This window comes from Protopterus annectens, chromosome 14.part0 (genome assembly GCF_019279795.1).
Source record: "Protopterus annectens isolate FY-2018-M chromosome 14.part0, PAN1.0, whole genome shotgun sequence".
Classification (NCBI taxonomy): domain Eukaryota; kingdom Metazoa; phylum Chordata; order Ceratodontiformes; family Protopteridae; genus Protopterus; species Protopterus annectens.
The window spans coordinates 877734724-877756591 of NC_056748.1; the positions used below are offsets into that span (position 1 = coordinate 877734724).

The following is a 21868-nucleotide window of genomic DNA, read 5'->3' on the forward strand; positions in this document are numbered from 1 at the left end:
CATTTTTCCAGTATGCACCCGAGGCATATTTTCCACAATGTGATTGACAACCAAGTCACTCGAGTGTCCAGGCTTTGTACTCAGGATGATACCTTTCTCATGGAAAGCAGTAAATTGTTACAAGATTTCAAGGATTGTGGTTATAGGCCAGTCAGAGAAGGAATAACAGTAGATCATGCAAGAGATCTGAGAAAGAATAAGGGTAGACCCTGCTACTCTCAACAGTATTATCAATGGAATGACAAGTGAAGTGATGAAAGACTATAAAATACGTCCTAATGTAGGGCAGGGGACCATGAGGGTCAGCCTTACTTACAGTAGTGATAATTCTACAATATGTGGAATAATAAAAAATAGTGGCCTGTGTTAACATCAGACAATAGACTGAAAGAAATAGTAGGGACTACACCTCATTTTAGTTTTAAGAACAAGAAAAATCTAAAGAGGTTGCTTTGCAATAAAAGCTGCAAAGCCAAAAGGAATGAACATACACGTTTTGGCACATGGAAATGTGGCAGTTGTAAAGCCTGTACTGTTATCAATACCAGTAATGTTTTTACACATCCAGTTACAGGAAGGACATACCAGTTTTTTGGAAATGCCAACTGTAATAGTAAGAATGTGGTATATGTTGCTACCTGTACTTTTTGCCCATGTTTCTATGTGTGCAAAACGAATAGGATGCTAAAAGAAAGAATCTTTAAGCACCAATCTGATATACTCATTAAGGTTGTTACGAATGCGTTGTATGCTCATATTCGAGATAATGCCACCCATACATTTAGATTTATGGTCCTTGCAATGGTTCGCCCAACTATAAGAGAAGGGGATGTAACAAATCAAAAGGAAATGGAAGAATCTAAATGGATAATGGACTTAAGGGCTGATTGTTTCCCAGGGCTTAATGGTGTTGTTCCACTTAAACCATTCCTGAAGGAACGACTTTTTTGCCATTAAGGAAGCTCATTATATATATTTTTTATTTTTTACTTCCTATCCATCTTTGTTACAGATGTCAGCTTTGTAATATTCCTTCTGTACACTTTCTATAGAATAGGTGTTTATGCATGCTTTCATTTCTTTCAGAGATGTGAACATGACATCTTTTAAGTTTGGAGTTATAGTGTATTCTGCTATTAATGGGTGAGTTTTGTGTCTATTTTGTTCATAGTATGAATTCTGAGTGTTCATCAGACTTATAGGTAGATGTTCAGCAGATTGATCACTGCTGAAGTAGCCTTAGCTATGTGGGTTATTTCCTGCAAAAGATATAATGGACAGCCAGCTTCCAAAGCTTCAGGGCACCTTTCATGCACCCAGTCTGTCAAGCAGCTTGAACTAAGCTGACTAGAAGAGACTACTGGGAGTGAAGCCCTTCAGAGTTTTCATGCCTCTGAAGAGTACACACCTGTGAGGCTTTCAAGGATCTGCAGTCGGCTTGTAATTTTCTTTGTCTGGCAGATAAGTTCCCTTTGGGGAAAAAAGCTTCAGTTTTTCTTAATTTTGTTGATATTTGATTACTTATATTTAAGAAAGTTATTTTAAAGCTAAGTGTTGTGATTTAATGGACTGCCTCAAAACTGTAACATACTTTTAAATGAAGTACTTGTTTTTTATTTCAGTTTAAAAGTAGTGTAAACTAGCTGAAAACATTTCCTGTGGATAATTTTTTTCCTTTGTGAGGCTGGGCATAGTGTTATGAAGTGCTTTTTACTGTGTTTTTCTGTCAAAAAAGTAACTTTTCTGTACTGGTAGTTTTACTGGCATTTGCTGCTCGTCTTCCCCAGGAAAGAGGCACCATTTTGACTATGGAACAGAACACCTGTCTTATGGTTGGTTCTTCTTCCAGCCATAAAAAGATAAAGGTAAGCAGACCGCCTTTGCCACCACAGCAGGCAAGCAGTTTGTCTCAGCCGCAGGTGGGTGACTCTGCTGTAGCCAGCTATTTGTTGTACCTCAGACAACTCCTCTTTTACCCCGGACCTCTATGTTGCAGCACCTACAGCCACTATGGACTAGGGGTTAGCCACTTCCTCTGTGGCTATAAGAGTCTCCTCAGTGGGCAAGGGAGAGAGAGACTTGTCACTTCTGGGAGAGGGAACAGGGAAAGTTTCCTGTTTTGTGAGAATACTGTGCCCATCCTGAGGAAGCAGCTGCTGCCATTAGTAACATCCCATTTTTTTCCTGTGAAAAAGAGAGAAAACCAAGCATATATCTACTCTTCCTCCTCCATTCTTTTGGATCGGTCTGGTTCAGGGTTTAATTTAGGCTGGTGATCTTTCTTCTAAAATAGTTTTTGGTAAAAGAAAGGGATTCCTCATTTTCTGAAGAGATGCAGGGTTCTGATTCTGAACAGGAAGATGCAGGGATAGATTGTTTTTTTCCTCAGAATTCTGATTCAGACTGAGGGGAGGGCTCATTTTCTGATTCTCTTGGCTGGGGGTTCTTTCTCCGAAACTATTGCTAGAATGTGCCACTGTTCTCAACTGGGAGAGCACTGAAGTATCTCAGACCCTCCGAAAATATGAGTTGTTTCAGAAGGATTTTCCAGAGCCTATACACATTCCTCCTGTTCTGTATGGTTTAGAGGATGTGTATTACTGCCTGCAATTTACCTGATAGCCAGCCAGCTGCCTATAAGAAGGCAGTTTGGATGTATAAAGTTCCTCAGTTTTTTAAATGTTCATAGACTATTCCCAAACCTGACCCAGCACATAGTTAATCCCAATCCTATTTTTTTCTGATAAGGATGTGAAAATTATTGATAGATAATGAGGAAAAAGTCTGTATTTGTGCAACTTTGATTTTTAGAGTTTTGAATTGTTTTGAAAATTTTGGAAGTTTGAGGAATGTAGTAATCTGCAGTTTCATCTTATGAGGGAAAATCTGTTTTAAATAACTTAGTTTCTTCTGTTACATAGGTTACTAATTATTTGAAGTGTGTGTGTGACTCTTGATACTTCTAGGGTTATAGCTACTGGCACGGTTTGAGGAGGTTTGCATGGCTGCTGGCACGGTTTGAGGAGGTTTGCATGGCTGCATTCTCAGAACCTTCCAGATGATGTTAAAAATGAGATTTTAAATTCTTCCTTGGATAGAGATAGTGTTTGGCCCTTCTGCTGCAGAGGTGGCCACAAAGGCCAAGCTGATCCAGGGAATCTCTTAATATTTTTCAGCCCTTCCTTTCAAAATTGTTCAAGGGATTTTCTTCCTCCTCATCTAGTTTTGGCAAAAAGCAAAATAAACATTCTCAACAGAATTCTGGTAAACAGACATTTAAGAAGAAATGGCAAATGAGGGTTCCAAAAATAAGTCTCAAACCTCCCAAAACCTAAGGACAGTCCAAATGACTGTTAAGAGACCTTGTGACCCTCTCCCACCCAGGCCCCTGTTTTTCTTCCAGGTAGTCTAAATCTACACTTTTCTCTTTGGCAACAGATTGTTTCAGACAAATGGATTCTGAAAATCATTCATCAGGGTACCTCTTCTTTTCCAGGGAGTCCTTTTTCATCTTCCAGATCAGACTGTTGTTTGTACCTGTTCTTCACATGCTATCCCAAGGAGTGATAGACGTGGTTCCTCCTTCCCAGGTGGGGAATGGTTTTTATTCATGGATGTTCATAGTACCAAAGAAAGAAATTGCTTGGAGACCAGTCTTGGATCTTTCTTTACTAAACTTGTTTGTGATAGTGCCCTAATTCAAAATTATGTCACTTCACATCCTGTTACCCTTTATTCCTTTTTCTTTCCTGGTAACACTAGACTTAAACAATGCTTATCAGCACATCCCTGTTCATACAGACTTCAGGCGTTTCTTAAGGTTTTGTGTGTCTGAATCACATTATCATTTTTTTGGCCTCACCATTTGGACTATCCACTACACCAAGAGTGTTCACAAAGTGTCTAGCTCCAATTATAAGTCACTGCAGGCTACAGAGTGTTCACACATTTCCTTGTTTAGGTAACTTGCTTATCTTTGCAGAGTCTTTTTCAAACTGTCAGGAATCTGTCTCTTGGGTGAATGAACTCTTACACAATCTGGGATTCCAAGAGAACATTCAAAATTCTTTCTTGACTCCATCACACAGGATTCTGTTCCTGTGATGTCAACTAGACACCTCAGTTCAAAGTGCTTTTCTTCCTCATGTGAAAAAAAGGTTATCTTTGTTTAGTTCTACTTCTAAGGTTTTCCACTCAGACTTCAATCACTGCAAGGGAATACCTCAGGATTTTGGGTCATGTGGCATCTGTGATTCTCATGATACCTTTGGCAAAACTTCACATGAGGAAGATACAGTGGAATCTAAAATCGGTTTGGTCCCAGCATAAACATCCTTTATCTTTTCAAATTCCAGTGCTGGGGTTTGTCAGAAGAGAATTTTGTGGTGGAGACTACAGATATCCTTAAATCCAGGTCTTCCCTTCTCCTTTCCTGCTTCAAAGCAGTCATCACGGACTCTTTGGGCTTTGCTTAGAGAGAAATTTCAGGAGGAGTAAAAGTGCAGGGCATGTTGAACACCAAGGACAAACACAAGCACATAAATATCAGAGATATGCTTTCCATGATCAAGGCACTCAACTGTCTGAAACCTCTTCGGTTCCTGGGACCTCTTCAAGTGGTTACAGGCAATACCACAGTCATATGGAATATCATCAAGCAATGGAGAATCGGCTTGTCACCCTTTGTAGACTAGTCATGTTAACTTGAGGTATATCTTCACAGCACAATCTCACTCTAGAGGCATCCTCTATGCTGCCATTGCAAAACTGTGTGGCAGACAAGCTGAGCAGGACCAGGACAGAACATCTCAAATGGAAACTAGATCAGGAGATCTTCCAAGACTTAATCCATTTGTGGGGAATTCCTCAAGTAGACCTCTGCCTCCTGTATGAATAATCAACTGGCATAATTATTTTCCAGGACTTTGTACCAAAAGGTCTGGAAGACTGATGGATGCCTCTTGTTTGAATGGAATGTTACTGTATGATATTCCACCCTTTCCAGTAATGTTCAGGGCACTTCAGAAGATTCAGATGGAATCCCCCAAGATCATTGTGATGACTTCCTTCTGGCCAGACAACTGTTTTTCTCCCTTCTTTTTAAATGGCCAGTGGCAATTATCACAAGCTTCCTCATGACTGGGTCTACTCGCACAAGCAAAGGAGGTATTTGATACACCCCAACATCACTCATCTTCATTTGACTGCCTGGATGATAGGGTCTTAATGCCTTTTAGACACCTGTTTTCTGAGAATGTGCAGCAGGTAGTAATGGAGGCAGAAATGCCTGCTACTAGAAAATCATATATTAGCAAATGGAAAAGTTTTTTTAGTTGGAGCCAACAACATAATCAGCACCCATTCATGGCTAGATGCTTTGTGGTTTTACAATATTTGTTTGAGTTACAGTCCCTTGGTCTTTCTTATTCCTATGTCAAGGTTCATTTTTTGGCGATTTCAGCATGGATCCTTTTTCCTTCAGTACACTATCATGTCAAAATGTTCTTGAATGAGGTTTTGGGTAAGAGGCCTCCAAGAAAACTAGTGCCCCTCTTCAGGATCTTAATTTTTTTTGTTTGAGAAGTTTAACACTTGCTCCATTTGAACCAGCTAGTCTGGCTGACTTGAGGTTCTTAACATGGAAAACAGTATTATTGATTGCTCTGAGCTCTACAAGAAGGGTATCTGAGTTGCAAGCTCTTATGGTGAGTCAGCCCTATCTCATTTTCCATGGAGCAGGGTTTCTTTGAGTACTATTTTTTTATTATTTTATGCTTAGTGTTTTCCAAGTTTACCTTAAATCAAACTATATCTCCCAGTTTTCTTTCCTGAACCTAAAAATGAGGGAAAAAGATACTCCATACCTTGGATGACCACATATAACTGGGGTGCTAGGTCGAAAGAACTAAACCTTTCAGATCTTCCAGTTAATTGTTCATTTCTTGTGAAGGTAAGAAGGGACAACCTGTGCCAAAGCAGACTATTTCCAAGTGGTTGTCACAGGCTATTGCCTTTTGTTATACTCTGCATAATATATCTATTCCAGACAGGGTCAAGGCCCACTCTACCAGGGCCTGGGCTTCATTTATTGCTTTTTGAAAAGGATTAGATTCTAGAAGTGTTGTAGAAGCTGCTGTTTGCATGTTCTTTGTGTTTCACTGTTGCAGTCATCACCTGTGGGTTATCCCTGCTGTGGTAGCCCTCGGCTGGCCCGAATACCAGAGTCAGTGTTTTTCTGCATCAGCTGCTGTCACCTGTAGACTGATGTCAGGTAGTCAGTGCTATAAAGCAAGGCAGCTGACTCCATTACATCAGTCTTTCTTGCCATGGAGCCCACAGCAGAAGCAGTTCGTAAGTCTGCCAGTCGGTCGCTAGCAGAGCTCGGATCACAGCTGAAAACGTCAAAAGCCAAGTACCCCGTTGGGGATCTCTCTCTCTCTCTCTCTCTTGCACTAACCGATGTCTGAAAAAAGTTAACAATTGTCTCGCCTGTGGAAAGCAGATCCCACACCGAGACTTCCATTCATACTGCATCACGTGTTTAGGCCCAGACCACGACGTCGCCCGTTGCCAGTTCTGTGCTCTCTTTAACGCAAGAACCATTTGTCATAGAGCTGTTTTTGTAGACATATATTTCCGTCCTCTGTCTTCACAAATGGTGTCAGTCAGCCAACAATCCGTTGAGCCTCCAAAAAAGCATAGGGATAAAGATGGAGACAGACCACACAAGGCTAAGCTTTCCAATGAATCTTCCGCTAAGCAGGTCATCAGTTCTCCGGAATTCAGTGAGACTATTTCACAGCCCCTGATGCCCAATGTAATAGCTATGCAGGTCTCTACCGAGACCCTTTTGAAGTCCAGTATGCCGCAGAAATCATCTTCATCTTCAGAGCCTTTGGTTGTCTCTGCATCGGTTGGGTCCGGAGCCGTGATGCAGGCACCGAAACCGATGTCTTCACACCCGACTACTGTTTCTCTCAGACCGATGAATACTCTTAGGCCTAGAAGCCAGGCCACCCCTAGAAAATCTATCTCTGGCCACCATCTTACTCCCGCCCCTCCACCCCAGGCCCAGATGCTTAAGATGGCGGAGGATCTCATTTCCCTTATCAAGGGCAGTCAAGCCACAGCTTCTAAAAGGAAAAAGCGCCCTTCTCCTAAACTATTGACAGAGCAAGATTCTAAGGAATCAGATTATTCACATTTTGAAGAGGAACAACCTCCTGTAACTGCTTATGAGGATTCAGATGCAGAGGAATCCATCCCCTCTGCCTCCCCACCAGAAGATCTCTCCTTTGGAGAAGCCCTCCACACCCTCAGGGAACATTTCCACTGGGAATCTCAGGATTTCCCTCAGTCTAAGAAAAGGCTAAGAGAATTTCTAGACCTACCCCAGCACAGACCCCTTGCCACCCCCCTTATTTTAGAAGTGGTGGATGATGGTTTCCATGAATCCAGTTTAGCCCGGGACGCCCTCCCACCTGCTCCCAGTAAACCAGACATGTATTACAGAGTACCAGACACTCACAAATAACTGTACAGAAATCTTGCTGCACACCCGGATGTCATTACACAGGGACCCAAGGGAGCCAGGGCTAGTTCTGCAAAGATCCCTATTTCTTCTGATAAGGATACCAGAGCTGTGGACACATGGGGCAAAAAAGTTTACACCTCTGCAACCTTAGATATCAGAGCTCTCAAGTGTCAGTTCCATATGTTAAAATGTCTACAGCATACTTTGGAACTATTAAAGCAAACAATTTCTATCTTTCCTGACTGTGCCAATTCTAAGGAGTCAGTAGATTTATTGCACTCTACTTGTCAAGTGGCAAGGCACTCTTTACACTGTGGATATGACACAGTAGAAGCCTCTAGTAGGGCAGCAGTGTCTGGATCTGTCATTAGGAGACATGCATGGTTGAAGGAACAACCTTTACCTGATTATGTCAAGTCTAAATTAATTGATACATCTTTGGATAAAGAGTGCTTGTTTGGAGAAAAAGCAGAAGACATCCTTCTAATTCCTCTGGCCAGGCTTCACATGAGGAAACTTCAGTGGTATCTAAAGAACCTTTGGTGTCAACACTCACAGCCTGTAGAGACCTCTTTCCCTCTGATCCCCTGTATATGGGCCGAATTTCTCTGGTGGGCAGGGGCCTGTGCCAAGAACCAAGGTCTCCCCTAAATCCACCGCCTACCGGGAAGACCTTCACCACCAACGCCTCAGACATTGCTTGGGGTGCCCACCTAGCAGGCAGGTGCACCCAAGGTCTTTGGGATGCCCATCACCTTCCCTTGCATATCAACCAGAATGAAATGATGGCAGTGCAAAAGGCTTTGATATCCTTCCAACCCCATCTCATGCCAGGAGTTCTCCTAATCAAAACAGACAACACCACAGTAATGTGGTACATCAACAAAAAGGGAGGGGACACAATCTTGCTCTCTGTGCAGGCTAGCCATGAACCTCTGGCTGATTTGCCTCCTCCATGGGATTACACTTAATAGCCCAATACCTACCAAGGATCAACAACACCCTGGTAGACCATTTAAGCAGACACTTACTGGACCGCCACGAATGGCAGTTCCACAAAAAGATCTTTTTGCAAGTCACTCAAGTGTGGGGAAATCCGGAGGTGGATCTGTTTGCTTCGCACTTCAACCATCAGCTAAAGAAATTCTGCACCAGGGAGTATCACCATCTGACATGGAAGGTGAATGCCTTGACCTTCCCCTGAAACTCCCTCTTCGTGTACTCATTTCCCTCTCTGCCTCTTATTCCCAAGGTACTCATCAAGATAAGGGAGGAGGGGCCCAAGGCCATCCTCATTGCTCCAGATTGGCCCATACAACATTTATACCCCTTGCTGGTGCAGCATGGCATCACAACCACCCAGGCAGCTTCCCCAGATCCCAAACCTCTTGACTCAAGCAGGGGAGGAAATGCTGTGCCCATATTTGCAGACTCTCAAGCTATCAGCATGGTTGATACTCCCAAGGTAAGCAAGGGGCTTCTGCTAAGGAAGCAGGTCCTAGACATTATCACAGAAGCCAGAAGGCCCAGCACCAGAAAATCTTACGCAGAGAAATGGAAAAGATTCTTCTCCTGGTGCCAGTCCAGAGGGGCCAGTTCCTCACAACCTTTTGTCCCTCTTATCCTGGACTATCTAGCAGAATTACTCAATAGTGGCCTCTCGTTCTCTTCTGTTAAAATCCACGCCTCAGACATTTTAGCTCATTTTAATACAGACAAGCACCTGTTCACCCATCCTTTGATTAAACAATTCCTCAGAGTTTCTTCTAATATTAGACCTCCCAGAAGGCCTCCCACTCCAGTCTGGGATCTAAATTATGTTTTGGAAAAACTAACCTTGCCACTCTTTGAACCTTCTGCTTCAGCAGAACTGAAATTCCTCTCCTGGAAGGCTGCTTTTTTGCTAGCTATCACCTCAGCCGGAAGGGTTTCTGAACTTCAGGCACTGATGGCTATTGAGCCCTTCATCATTTTCCATGCGGACAGGGTTTTCCTTAGGACTGACCCCTCCTTTATGCCCAAGGTGGTATCTAATGTGACTCTCAACCAGTCCATTCATTTGCCACCTTCTTCCATAACCCTCAAAACAAGGGGGAAAGAATTCTGCACTCTCTAGACATGCACAGACAGCTCAGATACTACCTGGACCGTACTAAACCCTTCAGAAAAACAGACCAACTTCTTGTCAGTTTTGCCCTAGGAGCAGAGGGGAAGCCCATTTTCAAGCAGGCTGTTTCCAAATGGCTATCACACTGTATCCATTTCTGCTACAGATTTCATGGGAAACCTCTCCCTAAGTCTATTCGTACCCATTCCACTAGAGCAGCCTCCACTTCCACAGCATTCCTCAGAGGAGTTCCCACCAGGGACATCTTGGAAGCTGCCACCTGGACCTCGGTCCTTACCTTTACAAAGCATTACCACCTTTCCCTTTTCTCTAAGGCTAGGGCAGGGTTTGCCTCTGCAGTTCTGCAGGGCTTGCTTACCTATGCCTAGGTCTCTTAACTAATCCTGCCACCCCTCTCTTCAGCTGTGGGAATCCTCCCACAGCTGATGACTGCAACAGTGAAACATGAAGAACATATTACAGTTGTGTACACTTACCATAAATGTAGATGTTCGAGTGTATTCACTGTTGCAGTCCTGGTTTCCTTCCCCCCTTATATCCTCTTTCATTAGGAAGACATAAGCTTCTTGGCGTGGTTGTTGACCACCAGCACCACTTTGCCATATTTCCTGGGGCTTCTGACTGGTTAGGGCAAGAAAAACTGATGTAATGGCTGCCTTGCGTTATAGTACTGACGACCTATTGTCTGTCTACAGGCGACAGCAGCTGATGCAGAAAAACATTGACTCTGGTATTCGGGCCGGCCGAGGGCTACCACAGGAGGGATAACCCACAGGTGATGACTGCAACAGTGAATACACTCGAACATCTATATTTATAGTAAGTGTACACAACTGTAATTTCTTGGTACATACCTTTTACAAAGCACAGCAAGCTTTATTCCTTCTCTAGGTCCAGAGCAAGCTTTGCTAGGTCCATTCTCCAGGAGATCCTGGACTTTTCTTCTACCTTCCAAATGTAGTTAGCTGTTGTAATCTACCTGTATAGCTAAGGCTACTGCAGCAGTGGTCAATATGATAAACATAGTACAGTTGTGTAAGGTGAACTTACCAGAACTGTAGGTGTTTGAATAATCACTGCTGCAGTAGCCACTCCCTCCCTCCATCTTTTTTAATTCCAGGGTGTGGACATTTAATTTTTGTTGTCCCTAGCATTGTCCTTTCAGAGCTCACCCTCCTCTGCTGGCAGGAAAGCTTTGAAGGGCTTTGTACCCAAACTTGTCCTTTGGCTTTGTACCTAAACTTGTCCATTTGTCAGCTCAGTTTGAGCTGCTTGACAGTTTACGCAGATGAAAGGTTCTCTTAAGCTTTGGAAACTGGACGGCTGTTGTATGCTTGGCAGGATATAACCCTTGTATAGGTAAGGCTACTACAGCAGTGATCATTTGAACATCTGCTGTTATGGTAAGTTCAATTTGCACAAATGTACTTTCTGTTTCTAAATGTTTCCTTGCCATACTAATAAATGTAAAGCTTGCCTTGGTACCATTTGGCTGATCACCAACACAAGTAGTATAAATGTTTTAAAATGGTTACTTGGTATATGTGTGTGTGTGTCTGTGTGTGTCACCAGAAAACTGTTTTATTAACTCCAGACACCAAATGGTTAATTACATGATTCAGCTGAAGTTGTGCCACCATCTCAAAATGCAACTTAAACTTTTCAGGTATGATTTTTATAAATTGTATGTTGTAATGGTAGATCAATGAGACAGGATTCTGAGGACTTGGGTTCTGTTCCTGCTAAGCCATACTGCAGTGTTTTCACTGTACATTGATACAAATGTTTGTGTATATTTTTCCTTTTCCTCTTGTGTTTGCAACATGTGTATGTACCATGTTGCAGTGTGGAGTCAGTGATGCACAATGTGTGTATATATCATATTGTGGAGTGGAATCAGTGAATGCATGTCTCTGCTGTTCATGGAAGTGGCTGTATCTCCTTGCTTTATAGTAGACTCAATAAAACCTTGTTTTAGAAATACTTACTGTATTTTTATTGTGTTGTAGGTCCTGAAGACATTTCTTTTCCTACGAATTAAAGAGGTGGAAGTAAAGAGGGACGCTGAAGATATTACACCTAAGAAAAGATTTATGACTTACAAAGAAAAGAAGAAGAATCTGTCTAGAAAGCAAAGAAAAGTAATGACATTAGTTTATACTTGAACCAAGAAGAATAGGATCTGTGTTCTAGATTTATCAGTGTACTGATTGATACCTGTGAATTTTGATTTGAATATCAACATTCTCTTTGTTTCAGTGGAAAAAAGTTGAAGAAAAATTAGAACGAGAGCTACTTGAAGCTGAAGCCACAGAAAGCAAGGAGAAGAAGCTGAAAGTGGTAAGTGATTACTGACAAAGCCAGTGTCTGTTTAGATGTGCTTGTGTACTGCTATGTTTCTATAGACTTTTTAGGTAAAAAAAAAATATATCTACATATGTCAATGTAAACACATTGCTTTAGTTCGGAAGGTTAATTCACAGTAGTGTCAGTAACTGTGCACAAGTTGTGTAGCTTATTACAATTACACAGATTGGAAGGTGTAACCCACGTGGTTGCCTTCTGTTTGAAAAGTGACAGTTTAAAAACAAATAAATACAAAATAGTATAGCATTTCAGCCAATAAGGTTGGAGACTTCTCATGACCTAGTTATGAGAACTCTGTGTTATTTTTGCATGTTTATCTTCCTGTACCATTCAAGTTATGACGCAGTATACTGACTTGCTGCCTGGAAAGTGTTGCATTTTTTTCTGTTCAGCAGCTCTAGTGTTCTCATCGGAAAAGCAGAATAATGGAAAGCATCAATTCCCGTGGGAGTAAGGAGCCTGAGATAGAGAGAGAGAGAACACTACATTGTAATGCATGGTTTTATTTTAAGAGGGAATTTTGTACCATCTCCAGATTTTATCTTCATATTTGTTGTATTCGTTTGCTAGTGATGGAAAGTATCCCATTTCCTCTACTTTTGACCCATCTCTGCATGATAGACAGTAAAAACTATTTTTGTGCTTTTTTATTAAAAAAAAAAAAAAAAAAAAAAGTGGATTCCCATCACTGTGATAAGTGGAGGTCTCGGTGGTAAGGGCTTAAGGCATTCTGTATTAACTGAACATCTGATTCCTTTTTATTTAGAACAGAACATCCGCTGTTGTGGCTTTAGAGTACCTGGCATTTGTTAGTGACATTTTGCAAAATGGATGTGATTTGGAATGTCTGTAGGTCCACAAAATTTTCATTCAGAATTTATTCTAGTGTTACAAAGTAGTAGATGTAAAATAGTGAAAGTAACTTCTCACATTGACTGTTTCAGATGACTTGCCTTCTGAGCATCTCTCTCAGTTGTTGCATTTCTTTCCCTTGCCTTAGAATTTTGCTGTGTTCCTTGCAATGTTTGTGATTTAATGATGCAGTAATGGTTTGCATTCATTAATAATTCAAAACATTGTAGTTATAAACTTTATGTTCTTCCACAAATGTTTCACAATCCAGAAAATGTATTTCTTTCCTTTCTTTTGTTGTTGTTGTTGTTGGAGTTGGTCTCAGTGGCTTACTTAGAGAAGAAACCAAAGGTGTTTTTGTGCTAGTTAAGAGTATGTTGGCCAGAGCACTCGGCAAGTTCCTTTGCTCTTTCTTTGATAAATCTGATGCTGGGATTTTTAGCATCCACCTTAGCTAGTGCTACCCCAGGCAGATGAAATTTTGGTTTAACATCCTGCCTGGGTGACAGCATCTTGGGAATACTGCCTTCCTCCCCATTCTTAACTACACTGTCATTGTTGGATAAAGTCCTCTCCTCTTCAACCTATTTGATGTTCCCAGTGTGCGTGTCCGATCAGTGGCATGTGTACTAACTGCTGAGCCTTGCAAGATGTTCTGCCAGTTTTCTAAGTAAGATGCATCACTATCTGAAATGTTTCCAAGATGGTTCTTCTCATCACTGGGGCCTTTATTTTAGTCATGACCTATTTATAGTGCAACATGTAGCAGAAAGGTAAATATGTAACTGGACACAAATAACCATATTAGGCAGGACTTTCAAGCTAAACAGTTTTAGTGCTGTCAATGAAGTTGTAGGTATTTTTGACGTAGGGCTAAAATTGTGTTCCTGTAGTACTTAAATAACTTTAAGTACATCTTTTTTTATTCTTAGAGTGTGTTGTCTCGCTAAAGATAGGTTTTTCACTGCCACACATAAATAATACTTGATTCAGCTCTTTCTCACTTCGTGTGGCATTTTTATTCTGTTTATCTTCCTCATTGCACAGTGTGCTGGGTTTAGATAAATTCTGTCTCTTCATGGATTTCTGTCCCTAGCACTTGCTTTGTGTCAGCCTTCACAGTTTAAAATTTGTGGGTCAATGAAAGACCCACAAAGTATTTGTAGACCTGTCTTGCACTCTAATTGGATCATAAATGTATGTTTTTTGAAATTCCCAGCTGTATTTGTAGTAGTGTACTTCTGCAGTTTTCCTCTCTCACTATGGCCGTAAACCCTGCTAGGTCTTGGTGCTAGAGTACAGCTGAGAAGAAACCTGATAGCTGCTTGCCTTCTTGTTACTGTGACTCAGGTGATCAGGGTTCAATTAGTAAACCTAATTTAGCTTGTAGAAGACCTATGCAAAATTCCCAACAGTCCCATCCAAGTTTACCCAAGTGAGAGGACTGCTGCATTTATCTCTGAGTTATACCAGCACTTGAAAAGTTGCGTAGAGTATACAGTACCAGTACACCTAAAATACAGCGTAAATTCAGGAATAAACCTTTCTGGTAGAACTCATGTATTAATAAACTGTACAACAAAAGAAGGACAATAATGAAAGTTGCAAGAAATCCCCCTTATCCCTACCTCAGAGATTAAACGGAAACATGCCAGTAAGGAACTTAAGAACACTAATAGAAAGTGTAAACCCATTTCATTTCCTGGCATTTTTCCTTTTATGCCAATGAAACATTTGGCTTTGTGAATCCCAGTAGTAGAAAAATGTCAAAATCCAAGAAAATGCATACAATTCCAGTATCAAAAATAGGAACAGAATTTTAGTCAAGATTTTTTTTCTAGTTCCAAAGGAAAATAAACTGTAGAGTCCCATATTATATTGTTTGGTTTACCCTTTGAGGTCATACTGTCAGGATCTGAAAATACAGGGACATCAGCCTCTTGTCTCAGAGGAGAGAACTTGGCTCAGCTTCATTTTGAATTTCTAATCATAAACGTGACAGATTAATTTAGAGAGAAATGGAAATAGAAATTATGAAAACAAAATATTGTAAAGAAACTGAATTTCTGTGCATTGTCAAATAATAATTGCAGAACCTTTGACAACTGCCTCTCCATAGCAATCTGCTGACACAACAAACAACAAAGAAATGTTATACTCAGGTCTTAAAGCTTTCAGCTTATGAGCTTGGAAGTTATAGGGTTGTTTGAATAGGTTCTTTAATGAGGTCTTTGAAGTTCTTAGAATGGTAGAAAAGTTGTTGTGTAGATATGAAACAAACTAGAAAAATAATAAAAAGAGGGAACTTATTACCTGCAGGGAAAAGGGAGTGGCCGTGGGGTCCCCTTGTGGGGCCAGTTTTGCCAACTTAGTGATGGCCTTCTGGGAAAATCACTATGTTTTCAACATAGAGCACATTATGGAGAAAATCGTATATTATACACGATTTTTGGATGATATTTTTATCATCTTGATGGGAGATATTGAAGTAGCAAAAGAGATAGTGGATGAGATGAATAAGAGTACTACTACTTCTTTCAGCTTTTCTCATTTTTGAATTTGCATTTTCTTTTGAAAAAGAGAAAATAGCATATTTGGATGTAGAATTAATAAAAGTGAGCCTAATTCATGTTTTATAACAAACATTTTTAGGAAAGAAACCTATTTGAATTAATTCCTGCATTTTACCAGTGGACATCCAGTATACCAGAAGAAATCAGTTGTGAAAGGCCAACTGGTAAGGGCAGCAAGGATGATTACTTTAGAAACAGATTTTCTATCTGAATGTGTTAATCTAAAACAAATGTTCCTAAAGAGAGGTTATCCAATACAATTCCTACAAGAACTTATTGATGAAGTACAAATTAAGAGAAGGGAGGAGCACTTTAAACCTATTGTAAGAGGCCGAGTACATATAGACGCTAGCACAGAACTATTTAGTACACAAGTGGAAAATTACCAGCAGGGCATAAAATATGAAGTGAGTGTTATAACTGCTTATAATGTACATGCAAGTTTGATTATGGATATTTTAAAGAAAAATTGGAATATCCTAATGGAAGATACTAATTGTAGAAATAGGTTTGGCCTTGCCCCAAGGATAGTATATAAAAAAAGGGTTTAATCTAAAAAGTATACTTGAAAGGGAGCAAAAGATGGTTAGTAAGAATGCAGGTATGTTTAGATGTGAGGCCTGCCCGTACTGTAAATATATTGATATTGGGAAGAAATTCATAGTTATGAATAGGAACTTTTCAACTTTTAATAAATTTGATTGTAATTCTAAAAATGTAGTTTACTTAGGGAAATGTCAAGAATCCACTGTTTTTTATATAGGTAAAACTGAGCACAAACTAAAAGAAAGAATATATGAACATATTTATAGTATAAGGAAAGAGAAAATAATGCCTTGGCAAAACACGTTCAAGAAAATCCAGGGCATAATTTTAAATTTAGAGTCATTGATCAAGTTTAGTTAGGGTATAGATGTGGCAATTTGGGGTTGCTGTCGGAAAAACAAGAATTATGGTGACATTTGAATCTAAATGCTTATTGTTTTCCTGGGCTAAATGACCAATGCTCTATTGTCTGTTTACTTAAACTGAAAAGTTTGACACGCTGAAGTTTTACATAGTAAATGAATAAAGAAACACAATATTGTCCTTGTGGATTTTAAACGTAATATAGAAGTTATAAGATGTGTGTATAGATACAAGTAATACTTTTTAAATAATATATAGTGAATTAATTTACTTTTATGTAATGTTTTAATTCTGGTACAATTTATTATGTGATTTTATATTGTCTATATAAGGAGGGGGTGGAGACTTTTTAATTTTTCTGAAGAAGTTCATTTTATGTGAATGGACGAAAGCGCTAACAACAAATAGTTTCTTGGTTCCAGTTTCCTTTTGCCACATCTTCTTTTTATTAATGGTAGAAAAGTGTAAAATGCAGGGAACTCGTATATATCTGAATAGACAGGATATTCTTCTTGGCTTCAGAAAAGAAGTCTGTTAACTTAGATGGTGTTTCAGTTCCACAAACTCTGCATCACCTTTGTAGAACTTTGGATATTCCAGCTACTGAAAATATCTGGCCAGATAGTGACAAAGCAGTGTCTACATTTCACATCATATATTTATGATTCACTGCAGCACTAATGCTATTTGTGTATCATTTTTGCGCAGCCCCAAAAGAGACCCTGGGAATCACAGACTTGTTAACCTAATGAGACTGATTTGCAAGGCCCACGGAATGGGTCATAAAAGACTTGGTAAACTATGGTATGAAAAAAACCTTGACACCCCCCCACAGCATTTTGGCTTTATTAAGGGTATATCCTGTCTAAGTAACCTTGTGAAGTTTGTGAGATGGTAACACAAGCTGTGGACAGTGGTCATGCTCTCCATAAAACATATTTTAACATTGCCAAGGCATTTGTTGCCTTTGTTACCATACCACATGCTAATATTGTCAGCAAGCTAAATCTACTCCAGAATGAACCCTGTGTAGCAGGATAGATAGACAATTGGCTGAGGAATACAACCCACGCTGTAAAGGTGACAGGTACATCTTCAGAGAGTATGTAGGTAACCATTGAGTTACCATATGGATCCAGGCTGGGACCTCTGCTGTTCACCATATACTTCTCTGGTCTCCAAATCAAAAACTGGGAACTTTAGTTAAAATATTTTGCAAGTAATTGAAAACTTGTATTTCTTTCTGTCATGCAGAAGCTACAAAGTGAACTTACATATGTTAATAGCTGGTGCTGTGAAAGTGGGCTAAAACTAGTTGCTGAAAAATGCAAATTGTTGCATTTAGTAAACAAGTCCTCCACCCATCTTATAGTGTAGCAAGACCTCCACTCCAAAGTGAAGATGTTATGATAGATTTTGGAACATGGGTAGATAACTCTGCTCCTTTGATCATTATGTTGCAGCAGTGGTCAGGTAGTCATTCTTCTGGCACAGGTGATTGAAAATCATACTTCCTCTAGATTCAAAGAAGTTCTTGCCTCTCTATATTCTTCACTGATCAAGCCCATCAGTGAATGCAATTCCCCCTTAAGGATGCATCTTGCTAAACATATCAAGCGGTTGGAGAGACCCCCAAAGATTCCTGACAAAAAAATAATCATGGGCCTAAATTACCTGTACTACAGGTAGTCCTGTCCCTGTATTCAGTTTGCCTTGCCTTCTGGGCCATTAGACAGCTGTCTGCCCAGTACGTCTTATTTCTGCTAAGAACAAGCAGTCCAGCAAATGCTAGAACCAGAGATTGTAAACCTGCTTCAGCAAATCAGCAGATCATGGTGGAAAGACAAATTTGTTACATAATGACTCTCCCCTTTCTGGAACAAGTTTCATGTCCAGGTTAAGCAGTATGATGCATTGACTTCCTTTAAGAAGGAATTAGACAACTGGATAGATATTCATAAAGTCATCCATGTCAAGACTTGCCTTGAAAAAGGAGGTGAGGTCTAACATTGGACATGGCAGGACGTAAGTGGCCTCATGGCCCAGTTGTCTTGTACATTCTATGAATCTGTTGTATTGACCATATCAAACAGCTGTACTTTTTTATTGTCTTTTCCTATACAACACAGTTTACTTGGTGTTAAATAAAGCAATTGGCCATTGATGGTATCTGCTGTTACATTAGATATCTAAGCCTGTCTTGTTTGACAGTTACTGTATTCCATAGTTGGCATTTCCTGCTAAGCCTGTCTTATTTGTCAGTTACTGTATTCTGTAGATGACATTTCCTGCCTCTGTGAACCTTATGTTTAGTTGGTATCCCATGGCTGATTTGTGAATGCTATAGCAATATAGAGTCTGAATCAAATGTCATGTAATGAGAGATTGAGAGAGAGGTACATTATATGTGCCATTTAATAGAGAGCAACATAGAAGAATGTGGAGACGGTCTTGTAATATGTCCAGAGTATAAATTAGCCTGCAGTGAGTCGCATCCATCAGAAAAAGTAAGTGTTTAATAGTAGTGGACAAGGACTGAGCTGGGTTAAGACTACTGTTTATGTGTATGAGTTAGTTGAGTCCTTTTGGTCCAGTTTGATTTATGTAGACATTGTATTTGACTGAGATGCTCTTTGTTTATATGTTACATTGCAAGATGTGTCATTTAATGTAATCTTTTGACTGTATTACTTGTTTAAGTCAGACAGTCAAAGATTAGACTTGTAATTTGGGCTTGGATTAGAAATAAGTTTTGGTTATGACTATGTTTAGGGTTTATGTTGGAAAGTGGTGATTAGTTTAGGGTTAACATTATGAGGTGTGGGATACTGTGCTCCTTAAACTTTCCCACAGCCCCCATAAGGGTTAATCTGTAATGAGAAGTACTGTGGATAATTCTGTATGTTGCTGTGTTGTGCTCATTTTTGATTATTTTCTTTCGTAGAGATTTTGGAACAGTAAATAACTCCTCCTACTTTTATCATCATTTTGCAACAGTAGTCACAAAGTTATTCTTCCTTGTACAGCTGATTGCAAAGGATATTTCATCTAGAAAAAAAAAGTTATTTACCCTCTGTATTCACTGATCAGGCCCATCATTGAATTATATTTTCAGCTGTTTGCTGTCTAAGGTGTTTTCAGCGAGATGCTTGGATATCCAGTAGTGGAAGAGGATTGGCTGTTAAAGCTTTGACTTTGAAAAGGATGGTATGATAAAGCATTTCTTTATAAAATAGAGGCTGGGGCTATTTGGAGTAAAAAAAAAATATCTGCAGATACAGCTGGGCAGACAAATTCCATCATCATCATCATTCTCGTCAACATCAACCTCCTTTTACCCATTTTTTCACATGGGGTCAGGATGTTGTGTCAACTATTATCTCTCTCGATTAAGCACTGCTGCTCTGTCTTCTTTGACACTCATGCCTGACTGTCACAGGTCTTCTCCATAGAATCCATCCAGCTCTTTTCTGGACACCCTTGTTTCCTCTTGCCTTTTTCCTGTCTGTCCCAAATCATCTTTACCAGATTGTCTTCTGCTTTTCTACACATGTGCCCAAACCACCGTAATCTGTTCTCTTTCACGTTCTCTGCAGTTGGAGCTACTTTGGCTTCTGCTCTGATGTCCTTGTTTCTTCATTTGTCCCACGTTGTGTGTTCTCCTACCATCTCGGGCATTTCATCAACTTCACCTCTAGCATCCTTAACTGCTGTGCCTTTAATGCCCAGGTTTCTGTACCATACATTAGTACTAGACTCACTTGTGTTTTGTGCACTATTTTTCAACTTCTTTGGCATTCTTCTGTCATATATTACCACTGACTCTCTGTGCCATTTGGCTGTAGCACCTCTGATTATAGCTTTGACTGTGTTATTCAGACTTCCCTTCTCCTCAACCACCCATGCCAGTTACTTGAAGCTGTTCACCTGTTCCACTATTTTCCTCTATTATCTTGATTCTCAACTTTTTCTTCTTTACCCGTTCTGCTGCCATTACAACTGTCTTATCTGTACTTAGTTTCATCCCATATGCCTTCTGTGTTGCATTCCATTCCCCTATCCTTTTGCTGAAGTTCTTGCTTTGAGTCTGCTTATAACAGCACATCATTTGCTTACAGCAACTTTGTTGATCTGTCTCCTTCAACCTGTTTGCTGATGTTGGCCATCACTACTATGAACAGCAGTGGGCTCAGAATGAGCACTGATGCACACCCACTACCACTGGGAATCCCCCCTGTGAGACTGAACACTATACTTGAGTAATTGGGTCCTTACACATTGTCTGCATTAAATCTACTAATGTATCTGGGACTATGAACTACCTCAGGACTCCCCAAATCAGCTTACTTGGGACTTTGTCATATGCTTTCTCCAAGTCTAGAAATGCCCAATTGGGCTCTTTTGTCATCTCTAGCTTCTTCTCAACTGTCTCACTGCAAACATTGGGCTGGTTGTGCTGCATCCTGAACAGAATCAGAACTGCTCATCTCCCATCTTACTTTCTACCACTATGTGTATTCGTTTATCAACCACCCTCACCAGAACGTTCATGCTGTGTGACAGTAGTTTGATACCTGTATACTGTGTACAGTTGTGGATGTTCCCTTTGTTCTTGTACACTGGCACTAGTATGCTTATTCTCCAGTCATCAGGTATACACCATTCCCTTCATAATGGTTTGAGTACCCTTTGTGCCCTGTCTCACCCAGCAAATTGTTCATATCTGGCGTGACCTTATCTGATCCTACTGCTTTCCCTGACTTCATTTCCTTAGTAATGTTCTTACTTCTTCTATGGTGGGCTTCTCATCTTTCATTGTAGGCTGTGTTTGAGGCAGTACAGCTTTTGTGTTATTTTCTTTATTCAGAAACTGCTAAACGTATTTCTTCCATCTGCCTTTGATTTCCTATGCACTGGTGAGCAGGTTGTTACAGGCATCCCTTATGAAGGGTGTCATGACTATTCTTTATATTTCTGCCTTTGCCTTGCAACCTGATAGTTTTTGTGCCATTTACTGAGTCACATTCCAGAAGCTTGTAGAGTGCCTCTGATATCTTATTTCCTATTGCAGCTGCTCTCTTACTGTCTTTGGTATCCAAACAGTATTCTATCTTAGCCTTGTCCATCTTTTCTATCTCCCACTTTTTCCGTAACTCCTCCTTTCTTTTGATGACTTCCTGGACTACTACTGCAGTCCATCTCCAGCTTTTCTTATGTAAATTATTTCCATACCTGGCTCAGCTGCATACCTGTTCTGTAGATGTTCTTCGTGTTTCACTGTTGCAGTCATTACATTTGGGTAATCCTGCTGGCAGGTTGCCCTCAGTCTGCCTGAATTCCAAAGTCGTGGGTCCTGCGTCGGACGCTGATGCCCCTTCCCTGACGTCAGGTCGTCAGGGTTATAAAAGATGCTGCCGACTCCATTTTCTTTAGTCTTTCTTGCTGCGCAGTGCCCGAAGCAGAAGCAGTTCGCAAGTGCCGGTCGGCTGACTCCTGAGATTTTCA

The 21868-nt window shown here is 40.3% G+C and overlaps 1 protein-coding gene across 1 annotated transcript in view; it reads left to right on the plus strand.

The window, feature by feature from the left end:
• The window catches only part of NOC3L (NOC3 like DNA replication regulator), an 825940-nt gene that overhangs the window by 205060 nt on the left and 599012 nt on the right, over positions 1–21868 (plus strand). Inside the window, exons 11-12 of the mRNA XM_044056662.1 lie at positions 11672–11803; positions 11922–12002. Coding sequence (XP_043912597.1) covers positions 11672–11803; positions 11922–12002 — 213 coding nt within the window. The remainder of the gene's footprint in view (positions 1–11671; positions 11804–11921; positions 12003–21868) is intronic.